Below are 21,166 nucleotides of genomic sequence, written 5' to 3'. Positions count from 1 at the left end.
CAGTTTATTCTTCTCTTTTCCATTAGGTCTATGACATCACGTGATTAAAAACCGCCTAGTTGAATCCTAAGCTCTATGTAGAAACAGGAGGTCAATTTTCCCTGTACGAGTCATCCCTATTGAATAAGATTAGCAGCAATCTGTGTAGAGACGCCCGCCACTCATCAGGCGCTTCTGATTCAGTGAGAGGTGTGTCCCTCTGACTCCAACTTGTCCCCTTATCAAGATCAGTGTGAATATCGCCAGCCTGCATTTTTTGAATGCAGATAAACCTAATAAAAATTAATCACTTCCCTGACACCTGCACCACCGCATGTAACTATGTTTTCTACTCAATGGAATAAACCACAAGTTCATACAGGATTGGGTGAGTGCTGCATTTCTTTCTATTCCTTCATTATATGCACTGCAAGCATTTGCACCACCCAGATTTCCTACGAGGCTAATTAAGAGGACACAGATAGTGTGAACACACTCTAATGCTGGATCTTAGTGCCTGAAATAACCCTTCTTTTTTAATTTCACCTAATCAAAATAGCCATTTAACCCCTTAATGTCCAATGACGGACACAGTGCGTCATCAGACATATCCCCTGCTTTGATGAGGGCTCCGGCGCTGAGCCCGCATCAAAGCCAGGACATGTCAGCTGTTATGAACAGCTGACATGTGCCTGCAATAGGCGCGAGCTTAATCGTCGTCCGCCCGCGCCTATTAACTAGTTAAATCCCGCTGTAAAAGCTGACAGCGGGCATTTAAATAGAATTTCCGGCCGCCGGGATGGAAATGACGTCATCGCCAACCCCCGTCACGTGATCGGGGGTCGGCGTCATGTTGCCTGGGCAACCAGAGGTCTCGTAGAGACCTCTATGGTTGTTCCAGGCTGATGGCTTTCAGCGCCACCCGGTGGTCGTCGCTGAAAGCACAGCAGTAAATCTGCTACATATGGGCGATCTGCTCATCGCCCATATGTAGCAGAGCCGATCGGGTTGCGCATGCTTCTAGCCTCCTATGGAGGCTATTGAAGCATGCCAAAAGTAAAAAAAAAAATGTTTAAAAATAAAAAAAATTAAAAAAACCTAAAAGTTCAAATCACCCCCCTTTCGCCCCAATCAAAATCAAACAATAATCAAACAGTAAAAAAAAAAATCCCACATACACATATTAGGTATCGCCGCGTTCAGAATCGCCCGATCTATCAATAAAAAAAAGTATTAACCCAATCGCTAAACGGCGTAGCGAGAAAAAAATTCAAAACTACAGAATTACATTTTTTTGGTCGCCAAGACATTGCATTAAAATGCAATAACGGGCGATCAAAAGAACGTAGCTGCACAAAAGTGGTATCTTTAAAAACGTCAGCCCAGCAGGGAAAAAATAAGCCCTCACCCGACCCCAGATCATGAAAAATGGAGGCGCTACGGGTCTCGGAAAATTGCGTAATTTTTTTTTTTTTTTTTAAGCAAACTTTGGAATTTTTTTCCACCACTTAGATAAAAGAGGACATAGACATGTTTGGTGTCTATGAACTCATAATGACCTGGAGAATCATAATGGCAGGTCAGATTTAGCATCTAGTGAACCTAGCAAAAAAGCCAAGCAAAAAACAAGTGTGGGATTGCACTTTTTTGGCAATTTCACCGCACTTGGAATTTTTTTCCCGTTTTCGACTACACGACATGGTAAAACCAATGGTGTCATTTAAAAGTACAACTCGTCCCGCAAAAAATAAGCCCTCACATGGCCATATAGATGGAAAAATAAAAAAGTTATGGCTCTGGAAAGAAAGGGAGGGAAAAATGAAAATGAAAAACCAAAAATACCCCTGGTCGTTAAGGGGTTAATGCCAAACTATCAACTTCAGGATCAACTATGCAGAACCACGTCCTGAGTCTTTTGTTTTCTACCCAAGATGAAGTCTAAATGTAATGTGGACAATAGGTATTATAACTGCAAATACATTTTGGCCAACACAATTACAGCAACCTGAAAAGACACCTAAAAGAGTCTATAAAAGATTCTCAAATATACAGTACACTGAACATAAGAAAAGTGTTTTAAAATATAACTTCCCATTCTGAGATATGATTCCTTGAAGTTACAGCCCCCAAAGCCCGAGGCAGAGCTTCTGAAAGAATCTGGTAACAACATTACTCCCTCTGAATTTCTGTCAAGTGTTGTCAAGTTCACTTTTCAGCATAGAAGAGATTTAAAAAAAAAGTTTTCACAAATCTGATATATGCTAGAAGGCTTTTTACAAATGTATTTTCTGGTAGGCCTCCTATAACTGCAAGGTTATTAAGTCAAAAGGAAGCCATGGTCTTTCAGTAATATAATGTGTAGAAAAAAACCCAGTATAAGCGTATGTTCACACTGGGTGTTTTTGTTGCTTTTTTTCGGCAGCAAAACCCGATTTCTCTGCAGGAAAGCTGTTGCATCAAAAATGCATGTTTCGGTGCGTTTTTGTTCGCGTTTTTGTTGTGGTTTTAGTGCTTTTTATCATTCGTTTTTGGGGCTAGCTTGTGTCTCTTTGTGCATGCTAATAAAGGTGAGTGCCCCCAGAGAAAAAAAACTACTTCCTGTAGAACCATACCTCTAGATCCTTTGAAAAGCCGGCAATTCGTCTGCTGCATACAGTAAAATCACAGAGTGACAGGTTAGAATAGAATAGATAGAATAGATATATACACACAGAATACATAGATCTTTAGAGGTTGGTGACACGCACACACACACACATATATTTATATATATATATATATATATATATATATATATATATAAGGAAAAAAATAGGCAGCACTCAAATTAAATGTGAAAACAGTGGATACTTTACTGATCCTCAGGTGGCAATGTTTCAACGGTGACCCGTCTTTGTCAAGCCCATCTTTGAAACGTTGCCACCTGAGGATCAGTAAAGTATCCACTGCCTCTTTTTTTCCTTTTGCTAATTTGGCTGTTTGGACACTGCTGAAAAGGTTTTGCACCTACTATATTATTTTGGTAGTGCTGCCCTTTTTTCTTGATTTATATATATACGGTATATATATATACACAGTGCCTTGCGAAAGTATTCGGCCCCCTGGAACTTTTCAACCTTTTCCCACATATCATGCTTCACACATAAAGATGCCAAATGTAAATTTTTGGTGAAGAATCAACAAGTGGGACACAATTGTGAAGTTGATTGAAATTTATTGGCTATTTTAAATTTTTTTTGGAAATTCAAAAACTGAAAAGTGGGGCATGCAATATTATTTTGCCCCTTTACTTTCAGCGCAGCAAACTCACTCCAGAAGTTCATTGTGAATCTCTGAATGATCCAATGTTGTCCTAAATGACTAATGATGATAAATATAATCCATCTGTGTGTAATCAAGTCTCCATATAAATGCACCTGCTCTGGAATAGTCTCAGGGTTCTGTTTGAAGCACAGAGAGCATCATGAAGACCAAGGAACACAACAGGCAGGTCCGTGATACCGTTGTGGAGAAGTTTAAAGCCGGATTTGGATACAAAATGATTTCCAAAACTTTAAACATCCCAAGGAGCACTGTGCAAGCGATCATATTGAAATGGAAGGAGTATCATACCACTGCAAAACTACCAAGACCCAGCCGTTTCTCTAAACTTTCTTCTCAAACAAGGAGAACATTGATCAGAGATGCAGCCAAGAGGCCTATGATCACTCTGGATGAACTGGAGAGATCTACAGCTGAGGTGGGACAGTCTGTCCATAGGACAACAATCAGTCGTACACTGCACAAATCTGGCCTTTATGGAAGAGTGGCAAGAAGAAAGCAATTTCTCAAAGATATCCATAAAAAGTTTTTTTTAAAGTTTGCAACAAGCCACCTGGGAGATACACCAAACATGTGGAAGAAGGTGCTCTGGTCAGATGAAACCAAAATCGAACTTTTTGTCAACAATGCCAAACAATATGTTTGGCGTAAAGGCAACACAGCTCATCACCCTGAACACACGATCCCCACTGTCAAACATGGTGGTGGCAGCATCATGGTTTGGGCCTGCTTTTCTTCAGCAGGGACAGGGAAGATGGATACAATTGATGGGAAGATGGATGGAGCCAAATACAGGACCATTCTTTAAGAAAACCTGTTGGAGTCTGCAAAAGACCTGAGACTGGGACGGAGATTTGTCTTCCAACAAGACAATGATCCCAAACATAAAGCTAAACCTACAATGGAATAGTTCACAAATAAACGTATCCAAGTGTTAGAATGACCAAGTCAAAGTCCAGACCTGAATCCAATCGAGAATCTGTGGAAAGAGCTGAAAACTGCTGTTCACAAACTATCTCCATCAAACCTCTCTGAGCTCGAGCTGTTTGCCAAGGAAGAATGGGCAAGAATTTCAGTCTCTCGATGTACAAAACTAATAAAGACATACCTCAAGCGACTTGCAGCTGTAATCGCAGCAAAAGGTGGCGCAACCAAGTATTAAGTTAAAGGGCCAAATAATATTGCAATCCCCACTTTTCAGTTTTTGAATTTCCACAAAAATTTAAAATAACCAATAAATTTTGTTCATCTTCACAATTATGTCCCACTTGTTGATTTTTCACCAAAAATTTACATTTGGTATCTTTATGTTTAAAGCATATGTGGGAAAAGGTTGAAAAGTTCCGGGGCCGAATACTTTCGCAAGGCACAGTATATATGTATTATATAGATAGAAGAAAAGCCGTCAATTCTCCAGCCATGTACAGTGAAATCAGAGCAGGAGCTGACAGGATAGAAGAGATGGAGAACATACAGTAAATACATAGTAACATAGTTATTAAGGTTGAAGGGAGACTTTAAGTCCATCTAGTTCAACCCATATCCTATCCTAACTTGCCCTAACATGTTGATCCAGAGGAAGGCAAAAAAAACCCATGTGGCAAACAGTAAGCTTCACATTGGGGAAAAAAATTCCTTCCCGACTCCACATACGGCAATCAGACTAGCTCCCTGGATCAACGCAATATTAAGGAAACTAGTGTATATAACCTGTAATATTATACTTTTCAAGAAAGGTATCCAGTCCCTTCTTAAATTTTAGTAGGGAATCAGTCATTACAACATCATATGGCAGAGTTCCATAGTCTCACTGCTCTTACAGTAAAGAATCCACGTCTGTGAGTATGCTTAAACGTTCTTTCCTCCAGACGTAGAGGATGCCCCCTTGTCCCCGTCACAGGTCTAAGAGTAAAAAGATCATTGGAAAGGTCTTGGTATTGTCCCCGCATATATTTATACATTGTAATAAGATCACCCCTAAGCCTTCGATTCCCCAAACTAAATAACCCCAAGTGTAATAACCTGTCTTGGTATTGCAGACCCCCTAGTTCCCTAATAACCTTGGTCGCTCTTCTCTGCACCCGCTCCAGTTCAGCTATGTCTTTCTTATACACCGGAGACCAGAACTGAACACAGTATTCTAAGTGTGGTCGCACTAGTGACTTATATAGAGGTAAAATTATGTTCTCCTCATGAGCATCTATGCCTCTTTTAATGCATCCCATTATTTTATTTGCCTTTGCAGCAGCTGCCTGACACTGGCCACTAAATGTGAGTATGTCGTCCACCCATACACCCAGGTCTTTTTCAGTGACTGTTTTGACCATCATTTTACAATTAAGCATATAATTATACATCTTGTTTGTTCCACCCAAGTGAATGACCTTACATTTATCCCCATTAAAGCTCATTTGCCATTTATCAGCCCAAGCTTCTAGTTTACATAAATCCACCTGTAATATAAAATTGTCCTCCTCTGTAGTGATTACCCTGCAGAGTTTAGTGTCATCTGCAAATATTGAAATTCTACTCTCTATGCCCCCTACAAAGTCATTAATAAATATGTTAAAAAGAAGCGGGCCCAAAACTGACCCCTGTGGTACCCCACTGCTAACCATGACCCAGTCCGAGTGTGCTCCATTAATAACCACCCTTTGTTTCCTATCCCTGAGCCAGCTCTTAACCCTCCTACACATATTCCTTACCCCCATTGTTCTCATTTTATGTATCAACCTTTTGTGTGGCACCGTATCAAAAGCTTTTGAAAAGTCCATGTACACCACGTCCACTGCATTCCCTTGGTCCAGTCCGGAACTTGCCTCTTCATAAAAGCTTGTCAGATTAGTCTGACAGAAACGGTCCCTTGTAAACCCATGTTGATATTGGGTCATAAGGTTATTCTTCTCCAGATACTCCAGTATAGTATCTCTTAGAAAACCCTCCAGGATTTTACCCACAGTTGAGGTTAAACTTACTGGCCTATAATTTCCAAGTTCAGCTTTTGTCCCCTTTTTGAATATTGGCACCACATTTGCTATACATATAGAATAGATAGATATATACAGTGGGGAAAAAAGTATTTAGTCAGCCACCAATTGTGCAAGTTCTCCCACTTAAAAAGTTGAGAGAGGCCTGTAATTGAAATCATAGGTAGACTACAACTATGAGAGTCAAAATTAGAAAACAAATCCAGAAAATCACATTGTCTGATTTGGCAAGATTTTGCAAATTATGGTGGAAAAGAAGTATTTGGTCACCTAAAAACATGTAAGATTTCTGGCTCTCACAGAACTGTAACAACTTCTTTAAGAGGCTCCTCTGTCCTCCACTCATTACCTGTAGTAATGGCATCTGTTTGAACTTGTTATCAATATAAAACACCTGTCCACAACCTCAAACAGTCACCCTCCAAACTCCACTATGGTGAAGACCAAAGAGCTTTTGAAGGACAACAGAAACAAAATTAAAGCCCTGCACCAGGCTTGGAAGACTGAATCTGCAATAGGCAAGCAGTTTGGTGTGATGAAATCAACTGTGGGAGCAATAATAAGAAAATGGAAGACATACAAGACCACTGATAATCTCCCTCGATCTGGGGCTCCACGCAAGAACTCACACCGTGGGGTCAAAATGATCACAAGAATGGTGAACAAAATTCCCAGAACCACACGGGGGGACCTAGTGAATGACCTGCATAGAGCTGGGACCACCATAACAAAGGCTACCATCAGTAACACACTACGCCGCCAGGGACTGAAATCCTGCAGTGCCAGATGTGTCCCCCTGCTTAAGTCAGTACATGTCCAAGCATGTCTGATGTTTGCTAGACAGCATTTGAATTATCCAGAAGAGTATTGGGAGAATGTCATATGGTCTGATGAAACCAAAGTAGAACTTTTTGGTAGAAACAAAACGTTGTGTTTGGAGGAGACAGAATTCTGAGTTGCATCCAAAGAACACCATACCTACTGTGAAGCATGGGGGTGGCAACATCATGCTTTATGGCTGTTTCTCTGCAAAGGGACCAGGACAACTGATCTGTGTACATTAAAGAATGAATGGGGTCATGTATCGTGAGATTTTGAGTGCAAAACTCCTTCCTTCAGCAAGGGCATTGAAGATGAAATGTTGATGGGTCTTTTAGCATGATAATGATCCCAGCAACGAATGAGTGGCTACATAAGAAGCATATAAAGGTCCTGGAATGGCCTAGCCAGTCTCCAGATCTCAACCCCATAGAGAACATTTGGAAGAATTTGAAAGTCTGTGTTGCTCAGCGACAGGACCAAACCATTACTGCTCTAGAGGAGATCTGCATGGAGGAATGGGCCAACATACCACCAACAGTGTGTGCCAACCTTGTGAAGACTTACAGGAAATGTTTGACCTCTGCCATTGCCAACAAAGGATATATAACAAAATATTGAGATGAACTTTTGTTAATGACCAAATATTTATTTTCCACCATAATTTGTAAAATAAATCTTGCCATATAAGACAAGATGATTTTCTGAATTTGTTGTCTCATTTTGATTCTTATAGTTGTGGTCTACCTATGATGTCAATGACTGGCCTCTCTCATCTATTTAAGTGGGAGAACTTGCACAACTGGTGGCTGACTAAATACTTTTTTTCCCCACTGTAGATGTCAGTGACAAATACAATTGGCACAGTTTGTGTGCAGCTTACTGTACATATATTTAATTATTAAAAGATAATTTTTCTGAAAAAAAATGGCTTCGGCTCCTGTGTAATTTTTTTAACCAGCAGAAGGAAAACCGGTGGCTGGGGGAAGATGTCTATTGCCTGGGAAGGGAGTAATACCCGTGGAGCTTCCCAGGCCATTAATATCAACTCACAGCTGTATACTTAGCCTTTACTGGCTATTAAAAGGGGGGACCCCCAAAAAAAGTGACATAGGGTCTCCCTATAATTAATAACTAGAAAAGGCTATGCAGACAGCTGTGGGCAGGGCAGAGTCGAAACGTCACTTAAAATCGCATTTGTAAATCTGCTCCCTGACTTAATATTTGTATCACAATAAATGAATTCTTTATGCAAGTTATTCCACTTGAGTGTGCGGTGAACATTAATCCTATCCGCTTTACCAACCCGGCAGAACTAAAAACCTGCTCCGACAAAAAAGGGCAGGGCAGCACAACACCTCCATGTCACAGAGGGACAGCTCATGCCAGGTGTCCAACTTTGAGACCCAATACTTGGAGGTCGAAGAGGAATTACGGAGTAAGCTGGTTTTATCATTTAGGGACAAAAATACCTGATCATCGGGGCCCGAATTCTGGAATGGTGTCATGAAATTGGCCCAGGCCTCTACTGTGCCTGGTATGTGTCTTATGTGCCTCTCCACCTTAGTTGGGCAAGGAAGCTTGCCACCTGCCGCTAGCGTTGTATGATGAGAATTTTTTCAACATATTTTCCACAATGGCCTTCTGGTATACTACCATTTTAATAGACCTCCCCACCTCAGGAAGGAGAGATACAAGGTTCTCCTTGTAGCATGGGTCCATCAGGGTGAACAACCAGTATTATTTTTTGGCCTTGATGAATGTAACACAAGGGTCACGGGAAAGGCAACGGTACATAAAGTCCCTACAACAAACACTTCCCTGTCTCCACCATGATGATTACTCTCCATCTCCTCCTCCTCCATCTCTTACTCCTCATTCCCCTTCTCAGCCCATCCACGTAGGAAAGATGGGATGAAGCTTGTTCTGGTAATTTCCTCTTTTGTGCTAGCAATCAGCTCCTGTCACTCCTACTCCTCAGCCCCTACCTCATCATTGTTACCCAATCCGCACTGAGCAGATGAGATGAGGCTGGACTGGTTAGTATCTTCCTGTCTCATGTCTTCCATTAGTGCCACCTGGTAAGCATGAAAAGCTTAAGCTTTAATTGTGATCAGCGACTGTTAAAAGTAAGCACAGAAGTGGGATTGTTGTGCTGATTATGGCATCAACGCCGCTCACCATTTTTATGGAGTCCTCAAAGTTTTGGAGAACTGCACAAATGTCAGACATCCATGACCAATCTTCAGTTGTTATGTGCTGAGGCTGCCCAGAATACCGACGGGCGTGTTGGAGCTGGTATTCGACAACTGGTCACACTTGCTCACAAAGCCTTGCCAACATGAACAGTTCCAGCCATAGGTGGCAGAGCCGATTGGTAAGCTGATACTTGCATGCACTGCTTGCTGCATCACCACCAGAGTGGTGGCAGCTGTAGCCGGCTTGTGGAAATGGGCGCTGAAGATGATTACCTTTACCAGAAGCTTTGGCAAATCTGTGTAGATTTTCAGAAACTGCTGAACCACGAAATTCAGCATGTGAGCCAAGCATGATACATGTGTGAGCTTGCCAAGCTTCACAGCCGTCCCCAGGTTAAGGCCATTAACACACACGATCATGCCTGTTTGGAAGTTGAGTGGTGAGAGTCACAGATCTGTCTGGTCTGTTATTCATTTCCATAACTCTGCTGAGGTGTGCGATTTCTCTCCCAGACAAAATAGCTTATGCAGAGGCAGGGCTGCACAGGTTCTGGTTGATGTGGAAAAACTGCCGTAGGAGGTGAAAAAGCCCTGATCAAAGTAGGGCTAGCATTCCTCATGTGCAGTGAGTGTCAGGGTGGACTCTGCTCCGGTCTCAACATTGTTAACCCAGTGTGCAGTCAGGGAAAAGCAGCTTCTCTGGTCACAACCACTTGTCCACGTGTCAGTCGTTAAGTGTACAATACCAGTAACTGCATTGGCAAGGACACGGGTGATGTTCCTGGACATGTGCTGATACAAGGCAGGGACGCGACACTGGGAGAAAAGGTGGAGGATGTGAACCGAGTACTGAGGGACAGCTGTGGATCTGAGTCGGTGGAAATCCTCCATGTCTACAAGCCTAAAATTCAACATTTTAGGCTTGTAGACAGCCCCTCAGGTATGCCTTTAGGGCATCCCAAAATAAATTAATATCTTGAGGTTCCATGTGGGACGCAATGAAGCAATGCAACTGATCAATCGTTCTGTCAGGATGTCCCGTCAACTTTAACCAGAAAGGATTCAACTTCCAAGCTATCCCATTGTTTACTTGTCCATATTTAAGTTTAAGGATGACTGGGCTATGGTCTGAGATCCCCCTACTTCCATGCTCTATATCAGCCACCCACATTGCCAGACCGCTAGAACCAAATATATAGTCTATGCGTGATAGAGAGCGTTTAGTGGATGAGTGGCAGGTATATTCCCTTAACTCAGGGTGATGCACCCTCCACAAATCCAATCACCCGCCACCCCCCATAAGTAATGACAGCAGGGTTGTAGTCGGTGAAGAGGACCCCCCAGTCACTCCATCATCCAACCTCAATTTATCAAGGCAATTGTTCATGACCATGTTAGGCTACTTTCACACATCAGGTTTTCGGCGTCAGGCGCGATCCGGCGTCGTGCCGGAATGCCGGATCCGGCAAATGTTTTGTAAAACCTGATGTGCCGGATCCGGTTTTCTGCCGGATCCGTCTTGTTCTTGACAGACAAAACCGGATCCGTCTCATCCGGTTCATCCGTTTTTCTATCCGTTTTTAGACGGATTACGCCGGATCCGGTTTTTAAAATTGACCCTTGTGGCCTTCCGAACGGGATTGGCTACTGGAAAACTATATATAGCATGTTCCTACAGCCCTTCTTTGACAGGTTGTAGAGAAGAAAGTGCAGGTTGGAGAGAAGAGCAAGTTACTGGCGAAGATGGATGTTGTCATTGGAAATATTACCACTAGAAGTTCTGTGACGGTTTCAGGGACAATTTTCCACTATACTTTATGTCACCTCAAGGCAGAGTACACTGGGATGACAGAGTGTGAAAGATTTGTGCCCTAACCAAACTTGTGTACCTTCTGGACCAACAGTATATACCTTTGCCAACCAAAGTTGGCTATCTTGTCATGGTCTTACTATTTTTACCTTTAGGCCACAGGTGTGTACCTGGTTGTGTTTTATGCAAAGTATTTCACCTTTTAACAAAAGTTGTGTACATTGGTAGGAAATCACCAACAATAAACACAACTTTAAGGTGAAATACTTTGCTTCAAACACAACCAGGAACACAACTGTGGCAAAAAGCTAAAATTTACCCACAGTTATATACCTGGTTTTGAATACCTTTTTACCTTTGAAATACCCTGTATTTAACCTTTTTTTTTAAACATAGTTCGCCGCAGAAAGAAATGACAGACAACCATTGTGAAACGATAATTTAACTTTTATTTCAAATTTTTTTTTTTTTTGTAAAATGTTTTTAAAGTGCAAAAAACTTTTTTAATAAAGGTTTTAAACCCAATGGGCATTTTTATTACAAAAAACACACATTACAAATCTGTGTACTGTGGGGTGGAAATACTGCTGGAGGGGCTGCGGGACACTTCGACACTGGGTGTGTGGAGAGAGGACTGGGATCGTGGTGGGGAAGGAACAGTTAGAGGTGAAGGTGTGGAAAAAGCTACAGAATGGGTGGACATGTGGGAGGCAGAAGAGGTGGTGGGCGGTGGAGTGGAGGGTTGGGCAGGGACTGTAGGAGCAGATGATGTTGATGGAAAGTTGTATGGGGAAGGAGTTTGGTACGGGGAAGGAGTTTGGTACGGGGCAGGTTGCTGGAAGTGGGGAGATGTCTGGTACTGGGGAGGTTGCTGGTACTGGTGAGGTTGCTGGTATGTAATAGGAGGGGGAGGATGGAAAGTGGCTGGAGGGGGTGCAGATGTAATAGGAGGGGGAGGATGGAAAGTGGCTGGAGGGGGTGCAGGTGGAGGAACTACAGTGGTGGGAGGTGGAGGTTGGGAGGTAACCTGCTGTAGAGCACCGTGGCACGAATGCATTACATGCATCTGCTGGGTAGGAGATAGTGTTGCCATGCGCTCCACAACAGACCTGAAAAAGGTGTGGTTTGGCGAAGATCTTGCTTCTGAATGCATGGTTTGCAGAAGTGTCTTCACCTCCAGAATGCTGGAGTTGATCTGCTGAAAGCCTGCGGAGATTTGCTCTGACAAGACTTTTAGACAGTTCTGGAAAGATGCATTCAGATGCAAGAACTCTTGCGCATAACTCTTTTCCTGACCCCTCTGCCGCTGCCGCCCAGTACCCGCAGGTGTACTAGAGGTGGCAGGGGCAGAAGGGTGGGGTAAAGGGAAAGCGATCTCCTCACCAGCAGCTTCATGTAATGTAGGCGGCCACGATGCTCCTGTGCTGGTGGATGGGACAGATGGGTCGAATGTGTGGGAAGGCTGGGAAGGTGCAGATGTACCGGGGCGGTCGAAGTGTCCCTCGGTGCCGGTCCCCTCAGGGATCGCCTCAGAAGGGTCCAATCGTGCAGGCTCCCGAGTGCTGCTCACCGTGCTGTGGAATAAAGAGAAAAAAAAACAATTAAAATACTGACATGGTATGGCCCTGGCTGAAAAAAAAAAGTTACATCTAACATTTTTTTCACATGTGGTGTGTAATATTTACCTTCTGGTGAGCATTGTTTCCCGGAGGAACGACAGGGCTTGTGCGTACTTGTACTTGCTCCTGCGTCCTCCAGATCCACTCGGGGCCCGCATCTCTTTATTGAACTCCTTCTTGAAACGATCCCTCACAGACCGCCACCGATTCACAATTCTGTTCCCTGAAACGAGAAAGGAGTGGTTAGTATACAACATCAGTGTTTCACAAACTCCAGTCCTCATGGTCCCCAGGGGTCATGTTTTCAGGATTTCCATAGTAAATAGAAATCCTGAACACATGATCCGTGGGGACCACGAGGACTGGAGTTCGGGAAACACTGGTTTACATCAAGCAACCGGTACTGTATATACTTACGCTCTTTAATCTGGGCCCGAACATCGAGGTCCTCCCAGCGGCCCACAAGGAGAGAACAGATTTCCTCCCAGAGTCGTCGGGTAACGATCAGGTCAGCGTGGCGGCGGTCAGCCATATTCCAGAGCGGCTCCCTTTCTCTGACGAGATCGATGAGGCGGTCCACATCAATCCCTCCATCCTCACCATCAGAGTCGGGAGCACGCTGTGAAGGCTGTTAAAGAAAAAGACAAAAATAACATAATTAGCCTCCACAAAAGAAATGAAATAAAAAGTGCAAAAAAACAAAGCAAAAATATTTATACTTACACGCTGGTGACCGCCGCGTTGCTGTCGCCGACGACCCTGGGAGGCACTGCGAGGACCTCTTGGCCGAGCACCAGATTGGGAAGACTAGAGAAGAAAACAAAAAATGTTATGTCTTTGGATGTAGGCATTTGTTTGCTGTGTGTGGTCTGCAGAACATTGTTTTCTATGTGTTGTGTGTAGTGTGATGTTGTGTTTCTGCGTTTGATGCAAAAAACTTACCAATTGTGAGCCCACTCCAGGTGTCTGTCCACCCCTTCCTTCTTCTTCTGGGAGCTCCTCTTCATCTTGTGATTCCTGTTTTGAAATAAAAGGCAATGAATAGACATATATTACAGAGATGATGGATTTTGGAAATAAAAACTTACCGTCAAACGCTGACGATGCGAGGGAGGGCTCCCAGAAGAAGATGTGCTGTCCTGTTGATGGCCAGACTCCATGGCTGTGGGTATTGCTGCTGCTGTTGCTGCTGCCAGTGATGCCATTTCTGCTGCTGCTGCTGCATCTCTTTGGCGTCTGTTGAATAAAGAGAAACAAAGGGCCAATGAATATCTTGATATTCCATGGCCCTAGTTTGGAGGAATGGGGGATTTGATAATTACCGTCTCTCATCTGCTGCTGGACTCCCCTCCTCAGCATGTTCCATTTGCTGCTCCATTTGGGGTGGTGCTGATGGTGCTGCTGCTGCAGATGTCTGCTGCCTTCTCCTGCTCCTGGTTCTTGGCTTGGGTGGCATGTTGGGTGTGGCTGAGGGTCCCATTGTCTTGCTTTTATATATCTCCTGTGGGCAGAGCTACTGAGCATGCTCAGACCAAAAAACCGGATCCGGCGCATTGCGGCGCTCATAGGCTTTCAGTGTGTGAAAAAGCCGGATGCGCCGGATCCGGCGTGTCCGGCTTTTTCGCCGGAGACAAAAAACGTTACAGTAGCCGTTTTTTCCAGACGCCGGATCGCGACACATTGCCGGATCTCGGCGAAAACCGGATGAAACGCATGGCCATCCGGCGCGATCCGGCGCAAATGCAAGTCAATGGGGGGGAAACCGGATCCGGCATTGCATTTCGCCGGATCCGGTTTCTGTCAAAAGCGCCGGATCGCGCCTGACGGCGAAAACCTGATGTGTGAAAGAGGCCTTAAAGCCTCCCATACAAATAACATCTGCATCTGGGTAATTAAGGGCAAAACTCATTGCCTTCTGCAGAATGGATATACGAGCCGGGGGGGGATTATAAACACATAAGACTACATATTTCCTGGTATTTATCAATGCATGGACAAAAACAAAGCGACCCTCAGGGTCCATCCGAGTCTCCCTGGCTTCCCATCTGATGTCTCTATGTACCAGCAGTGAGACACCTCTCGAACAGCTGGTGTGGAATGCATGGACAGACCATTGTACCCAAAGCTTCTGCACGCACCACGTTGTATCCCTGGTCAGGTGCGTCTCCACCAAGGTCACAATGTGAGGGCGATAATGTCTGATCTGTGAGAAAACTTTGATCTTTTCTTGAGGGGTTTTTATATCCCTCACATTCCATGTCATACATATCAACTCAGACCCCATATTTTACTCCGCTGAATATGGTGCATAACATTACCCGGGCAAAATTTAGAGACATCACCTAGAGACTGAAATTGTTGTCGGCTGCGATTTTTACCTAAAAAATACAAAAAACCACTATGGAAAAAAAACAAAGTGAATAAACAACAAACAATACGGGAGCAGAGTCCTGTACTCCCATCATGAAGCAAACAAGGGGATACCATCACTGAGCCCAGTGTCCGGTATTGTTGGTAGCTTGGACGCTTTCGAGTAAAGCTCCAATCAGCCGATTAATAGAAAAATACCAACTAGCAATAGATACGTTAGGATTCCTTTGCAGCAGACCCTTTGTGGGACCGTAGCCACTCAGCCACCTCCGCTGGATCCGTAAAAAACAAAGTAGAACCCTCGTGGACCACCCGGAGCTGGGCCGGGTAAATCATCGAGTACATAACATTCCTCTCTCGTATATGCCTTTTGACTTCCGTAAACTGTGCCCGTTGTTTCTGAAGTTCCATAGAGAAGTCTGGGAAAGTCGAGATGATGGCATTGTTGAACTTGATAGGACTTTTTTGTCGCGCCAGACGCAAAGCCACGTCTCTATCTCTGCAGTTGAGGAGACGTGCCAGAAATGGTCTAGGTGGGGCTCCAGGGGGAAGAGGCCAAGTAGGGACCCTGTGAGCCCTCTTCACTGCAAATATTGGGGAGAATTCGTCTCCCAGAGTAGTTTTAAGCCAATCTTCTAGGAATTGCTTCGGGTGTTGTCCTTCCGAGCGTTCCAGCAGTCCAATAACGCGGATATTATTCCGACGCATTCTGTTCACCAGGTCATCTGCTTTTTGCCTCCATGCGTTCATAGAGCCTGCCACTTTCATTAGTTTGGCTTCCATAGGTGTGATGGTGTCTTCTACCTGGGATACCCTTGTCTCCACCTCCGTAATGCGGCCCTTCATGGCTTGCATATCTTGTCGGAGGCGTTCCACCTCTGTGTACACGTCCTCTATCTTCCCAGTCAGAGATGTCCTAGTTAAGGAGATGGCCTGCATCAGTTGTTCAGACGTCAGTTTAAGAGTTAATTCCTCTTGCTCACTCTCCTCCCCACCCTCAGAGGGGCGGTTCTTACGCTGAGCCTATTAGGGATTATTTTTAAGAGATCTTGAGACATCAGTATGGTCTATTCTGGCATTTTCCTTCAGCTTTTCAGCCGCTCCCGACCCCTTGGAATGACTCATTTCAACAGCAATAGGGCACAGCCGGATATTAGAGACAGTGCACTATGGAGTCCCCTGAGTCAAAATTATAGACGTAGTAAGACTATCAGATAGTGGCTGCAGGGTCCCAGGAGCAACATAGATCTGCAGAGTCACACAGGGAGGCAATGTCCAGCTCCAAGCAGCAGACAAGGGCCCTTATAACCCAGGGAAAGACCCTCAGCACCCCACAGGGACAGCAGACAGAGAGGGATCCAAGTCCTTACAGTAATGGCGCTGGCAGGTCAGGTGACTTAGCAAAGAGGGGGAACGCGGGGCCCAATCTTTCAGGGCACACACCGCTTGTCTCCCACAGATCTTCAGGGTATCTGCTCACCGTCTGTCAGTGCTGCAGCGATGGGAACCCGGCGCCGCATCTCTCACAGGCAGAGTGCGCGCTTCCAAGATGGCCACCGCCCCGTGCAGGCCCCGCCGGCCACAACGGTCTTCACAGCTGCAAGCACACAAGAGTCCAGCCACACTCTCCTGCGGGGGTCAAGGAGCGCCCCAGAGTCCAGAGGGGTCCAAAAATTGGCAAATATGTCACGGTGGTAAGGGGCCGCTGGTCGGATATCTTCAGGATGTTAGGAGCTCTTGCCAAGTGCGTCCTCTCTCCGCCGCTACATAGCCACACCCCCAACCAAGTTTATTTTTAATTAATAAAAAAAAAAAAATTGGTCACTTGCTGCAAGCAAAGCGTTTTTTTGGAGTTTAATACCACTGTAATGTAACACTCTATGGAAAACAGATTCAATCCAGAAAATTTTTCGAAAGCTTTTGTTGAGTGCTATATACCACCGAAATGTAAAACAAAGCACAAAATTCTCTATGGATATCAAATTGAATCTAGAAACAAATCTGAACACTTTTTTGAAGTGTTACATACCACAGTAATTTAATGCAAAGCACGTATTCCTCTATGGAGGACAATATAGTCAATTTTTTCACCTCCCCCCTCACAAAAAAAGAATGTGTTCATGTGCACGACCTATATATTTAGCAACAGACTGCAAACTCCTAAGCTCTGCCTAGAGGCTGTATTCTTCCACTCTCCCTGCTCCTGCAACTGTCCCTAAGCTAAATGCAGAATGTATCTGATACAAACAGCAAAGTACAAGATTAGCCCTTAGAACTTAGAAGGACTGTTAGTATGATGGTTCAACATCAGCACCAGTATCAACACTAGACAACTCTGATTAGTTAAACTGTGCACACACAGGCCTGGATATCTACTCTCTCCCTCTAATCAGAACTGTCACTGAGCTGTGCAATGGTGTCAGTGAGTCAAGCACGGCGGCGCCAGTGCTTTTATAATCTCGAGGTACTGTGCCCAGCCAATCACAGTAATGCCACTACTGATAGAGCTACAGAATTACAGGGACTAGCAGCCAATCCCCTCATGCTTACTGGCTAACAAGCAGGTTGGAGATTCGAGCTTCAAATCCGAGCACCAGCTAATGCTCGTTGAGTGCAGAGCACATCCGAGCATCCAGAAACTCGAGTGATATCCATTTGTAGAAGCCACCCTCTTTTCAACTTCAGCCTTTTTATGTTTTTTACTTGTTGAAACGTCATTGAATCTATTCTTCCCTCTACCCCTTAAATGTTCCCCGCACAATTGCCTGCAACACAACCCCAAAGCATGACTGATCCACCCCCATGTTTAATGGTTGGCAGGATGTTCTTTCGTTCTTTTCCTGAAATTCTGTGCCCTTTTTTCTCCTTGTGTACCTTTGATAATTGTGGCCAAAGAGTTCTATTTTAATTTCATCGGACCACAGGGATTGTTTCTAAACTGCATCAGGCTTGCTTAGATGTTCTTTTACATACTTCTGAAGCCGAGTTTTATGGTGAGGACGCAGGAGAGGTTTTCTTCTGATGACTCTTCCATGAAGGCCATATTTGAGCAGATCTCTCTGAAGAGTAGAAGTCTGCTAAATCTTTCTGAAGGCCCTTTGCAGTCAAGCAGGGGTTCTGATTTGCCTCTCTAACAATCCTACGAGCAGCTCTCAATGAAATTTTGCTTGGTCTTCCAGACCTTATTTTGACCTTCTTGTAAAATTCCATTCCTTAATTACATTTAGAACTGAAGTAAGGGAAAGTTGAAAACGCTTTGCTATCTTCATATAGCCTTCTTCAGCTTTGTGGGCCTCCCCCGTTTTAATTTTCAGAGTGCAAGGCAGCTGCTTAAAAGATCGCATGCCTGCTGTTTTTTGGCGCAAAGTTAGAGGAGGCTGGATTTTTATAAAGCTGGGAATTTGTATCACATAGTCTTTCCTAACAATGATAGTGAGCAAGCCATAACCTTAACAGACTAATTAAGTTCTAAAACCTTGGTCAAAGTTATCTGCGCACACAAATCTCCAAGGGTGCCCAAACCTTTGCATTGGCCCATTTTCTTTTTTGTCATTTTTAAACCGTAAAAGATGAAAATATTTTTTTTTTTTGCCTAGAATATAAAGGAAATACAGTATGTCATCTTTAACTTTAGGCCTTTCATAGATCATTTCATCTTCAACTTGCTTAACTGCTCACAATAACAGTAATTTTAACCAGGGGTGCCAAACTTTTACATGCCACTGTACACTGGACATGTATATAAACGCACTGCCCATACAGTACATACCAGCCTGTCGCCTTTTCAATTACTCTAGAATCCTGCAATTAAAATACCTTTGGTGACAGCATGCTCACATGACCGTGATGTCACCAAAGGTGTTTAAGCAGTCTTTACCTTCAGAATAGAAATGCTGAGGTCCCCTAAGAGAGAGGGGTCCCTGAGAAATGGCCCAGTCTTCTCCTCCTTACACCTAACGCCATCTCTGCATATAAGCCTGTCGCGTCTTTAGTTCCTCTAGACTCCTGCAGTTTAAAAGACCATGACCATGATGTTAAAAAAGGTGCTTAAGCGGTCTTAACCTTGGAATAAAAACGCAAAGTCCCTAAGAGATTGGCGGCCCTGGGCAATTGCCCAGTTTTCACTTTCTATCCCTTCCCCCCTACCAATACCAACCCTGACCATAAATAGGGTTTATTTTTGGGTAGGGCTTATATTTCAAACATACTCCAAAAATCCTGTAAAATTATGCTGGGAATTATTTTCAGGGAAGGTCTTATTTTTGTGACAATATGTGGAGAACAGAGGTAAGACTGTCCACTGTGGATATGCTATAAATATCTGGGTTTAGACTGAGCTAAGTCAGGATATAAGACTCAAGCAAAGAGAACAACATTACCCCAGATATAAAATAAAGCAAAAGAATGATGGCAAATCTTATAACAGGCAATGCCTTAGATATAGAATACTGACAGAAAAATTACCTGAAGTGATCCAGTGTTTTGTAATATGACTATCATATCAAGTAACGTGTCTGCTGCAAAATAGAAAGGCGTCCACATCTCACTGTTCAGGAGATCCCTTGTTATAGGAAAGAATCCTTTTCTTGCATCACATTCTTTAGTCATTAACTGTATTTCAAGTACTAGGTTCCATAGTACCCGACTCACATTCTGCAGTAATGTCCAGTGTCCTCCTCGATGGGCCAGTACCTGCATCGGTGAAATACACAGAATGGATCTGGAGCAAGTACTGCGATACGTCACATATTACTGCATACAGCAAGCTAAGGATAACTGAATATTAGTGACTAATGAAGGGGAATAATGATGCACAAGTAAAAGAGACATATTTAGTCTTGATTCATGAAGTAGAGGCTTTCATTGGGAATACTGAAACAAATTTCGCATACCTATGATTAGTAAGAAAATAAATGACAGAGCCTTCCTGCATTGTTGGGGTTGTGGGTTTGGCAATCGGGGAGACTCTCAGGAAAAAAAATGTTATTTTTCCATGCGGTCACTGATTTATAAGATAGGAGATAAATAAATAAAATATAGCAACCTCCTTTGACCCTGTTAACGGGGACCCAAAGGTCCCCTATATGAATAACACAAAAGAATAAGCCATTTAGTCATTACTACAGAGGTGAATATGGCAGTGGTAGAGCGTGCACACCATTGTTCCATTCATACAGCGGATGTGGGGAACCTTGTTCTTAAGATCAATTATTCAAACAAGTATTTAGTAGGAAACCCCCTTTAGATAGAGGAGTTTTATTTTTAGGTCGCTCTTTTCCAAATTCTTCCTCCTAAAACTGCTTTAAAATCTGGTGTAAGCTTTGTGCACAAGGAGTCTATTTGCAAAGTTTTCGGAGCGGGAACTCAAAAGTTTCTTGAGGAGTATTGAAATTTGGAGGATAATTTGGAGAGTTTCCACTCAGTGGCTATGTGATCTCCGAGTTTTCTTGCAGAGTTTATTGAGCAGAACCTGCGCAAAATCTGTAAGATTTTTAAGTTTTTTTTTTTTTTTAGAAAGATTTAGACAGTTTCTGCTCCAAACCGCCTAAACAACTCAGTGTGAACATACCATAATTTATAAATCAATTCTATGATAACATATTAGCTTTTAGAGATGATTAGCCTTTAAAACGACCTTCTACCCCATCACTGAAAAGTGACTAAACATTTTGCCACATTAGTCACTGAAGCAGCTTTCTTGGGTGCAGCAGGACCATAATGTCGGTCTCAAAGAAAGAGTCATCGGGAGGAAAACTGAAGGCCCAAGGTTGAGTGACTATACATGACACATGAATTGCTGCACCAGGGTAGCAGGGCGCCTTATCCTGTAAGATGAATAACAGAGGTAGGAAAATCCGTCATTGCTGACCATCAGACAAGGTATCTACTGCCAAGCAGTGGCACAAGCTTTTGAGGGAAACTGTTCATCAAATCAAGTGATTACAAAAAGTCTAAAAAGCGTACTAATATATACAGGGTGGGCCATATATATGGATACACCTAAATAAAATGGGAATGGTTGGTGACCCAGATCGGCGAGCTGAATTTGCAGAATGGGCAAAA

At 43.6% G+C, this 21,166-nt stretch overlaps 2 protein-coding genes across 6 annotated transcripts in view; both read right to left on the bottom strand.

The window, feature by feature from the left end:
• The window catches only part of CFAP54 (cilia and flagella associated protein 54), a 703,284-nt gene that overhangs the window by 313,861 nt on the left and 368,257 nt on the right, over positions 1-21,166 (bottom strand). For all 5 annotated transcript variants that reach the window (XM_073556932.1, XM_073556934.1, XM_073556933.1 and 2 more), the window contains exon 37: positions 19,568-19,795. In XM_073556932.1, coding sequence (XP_073413033.1) covers positions 19,568-19,795 — 228 coding nt within the window. The remainder of the gene's footprint in view (positions 1-19,567; positions 19,796-21,166) is intronic.
• On the bottom strand, positions 9,359-13,375 carry LOC141060628 (uncharacterized). The gene is made up of 4 exons (XM_073556943.1): positions 13,151-13,375; positions 12,800-12,956; positions 12,435-12,688; positions 9,359-9,726 (listed from the first exon to the last, which is right to left on the bottom strand). Exons 1-4 carry the CDS (start codon positions 13,263-13,265, stop codon positions 9,359-9,361), a joined length of 894 nt encoding a protein of 297 aa, XP_073413044.1. The 5' UTR covers positions 13,266-13,375.

This window comes from Dendrobates tinctorius, unplaced genomic scaffold (genome assembly GCF_039654945.1).
Source record: "Dendrobates tinctorius isolate UK_male_01 unplaced genomic scaffold, ASM3965494v1 ptg000241l, whole genome shotgun sequence".
NCBI classification, from domain to species: Eukaryota; Metazoa; Chordata; class Amphibia; order Anura; family Dendrobatidae; genus Dendrobates; species Dendrobates tinctorius.
The sequence above is the reverse complement of the archived record's forward strand: the minus strand, read 5'-3'. Positions and strand labels throughout refer to the sequence as shown.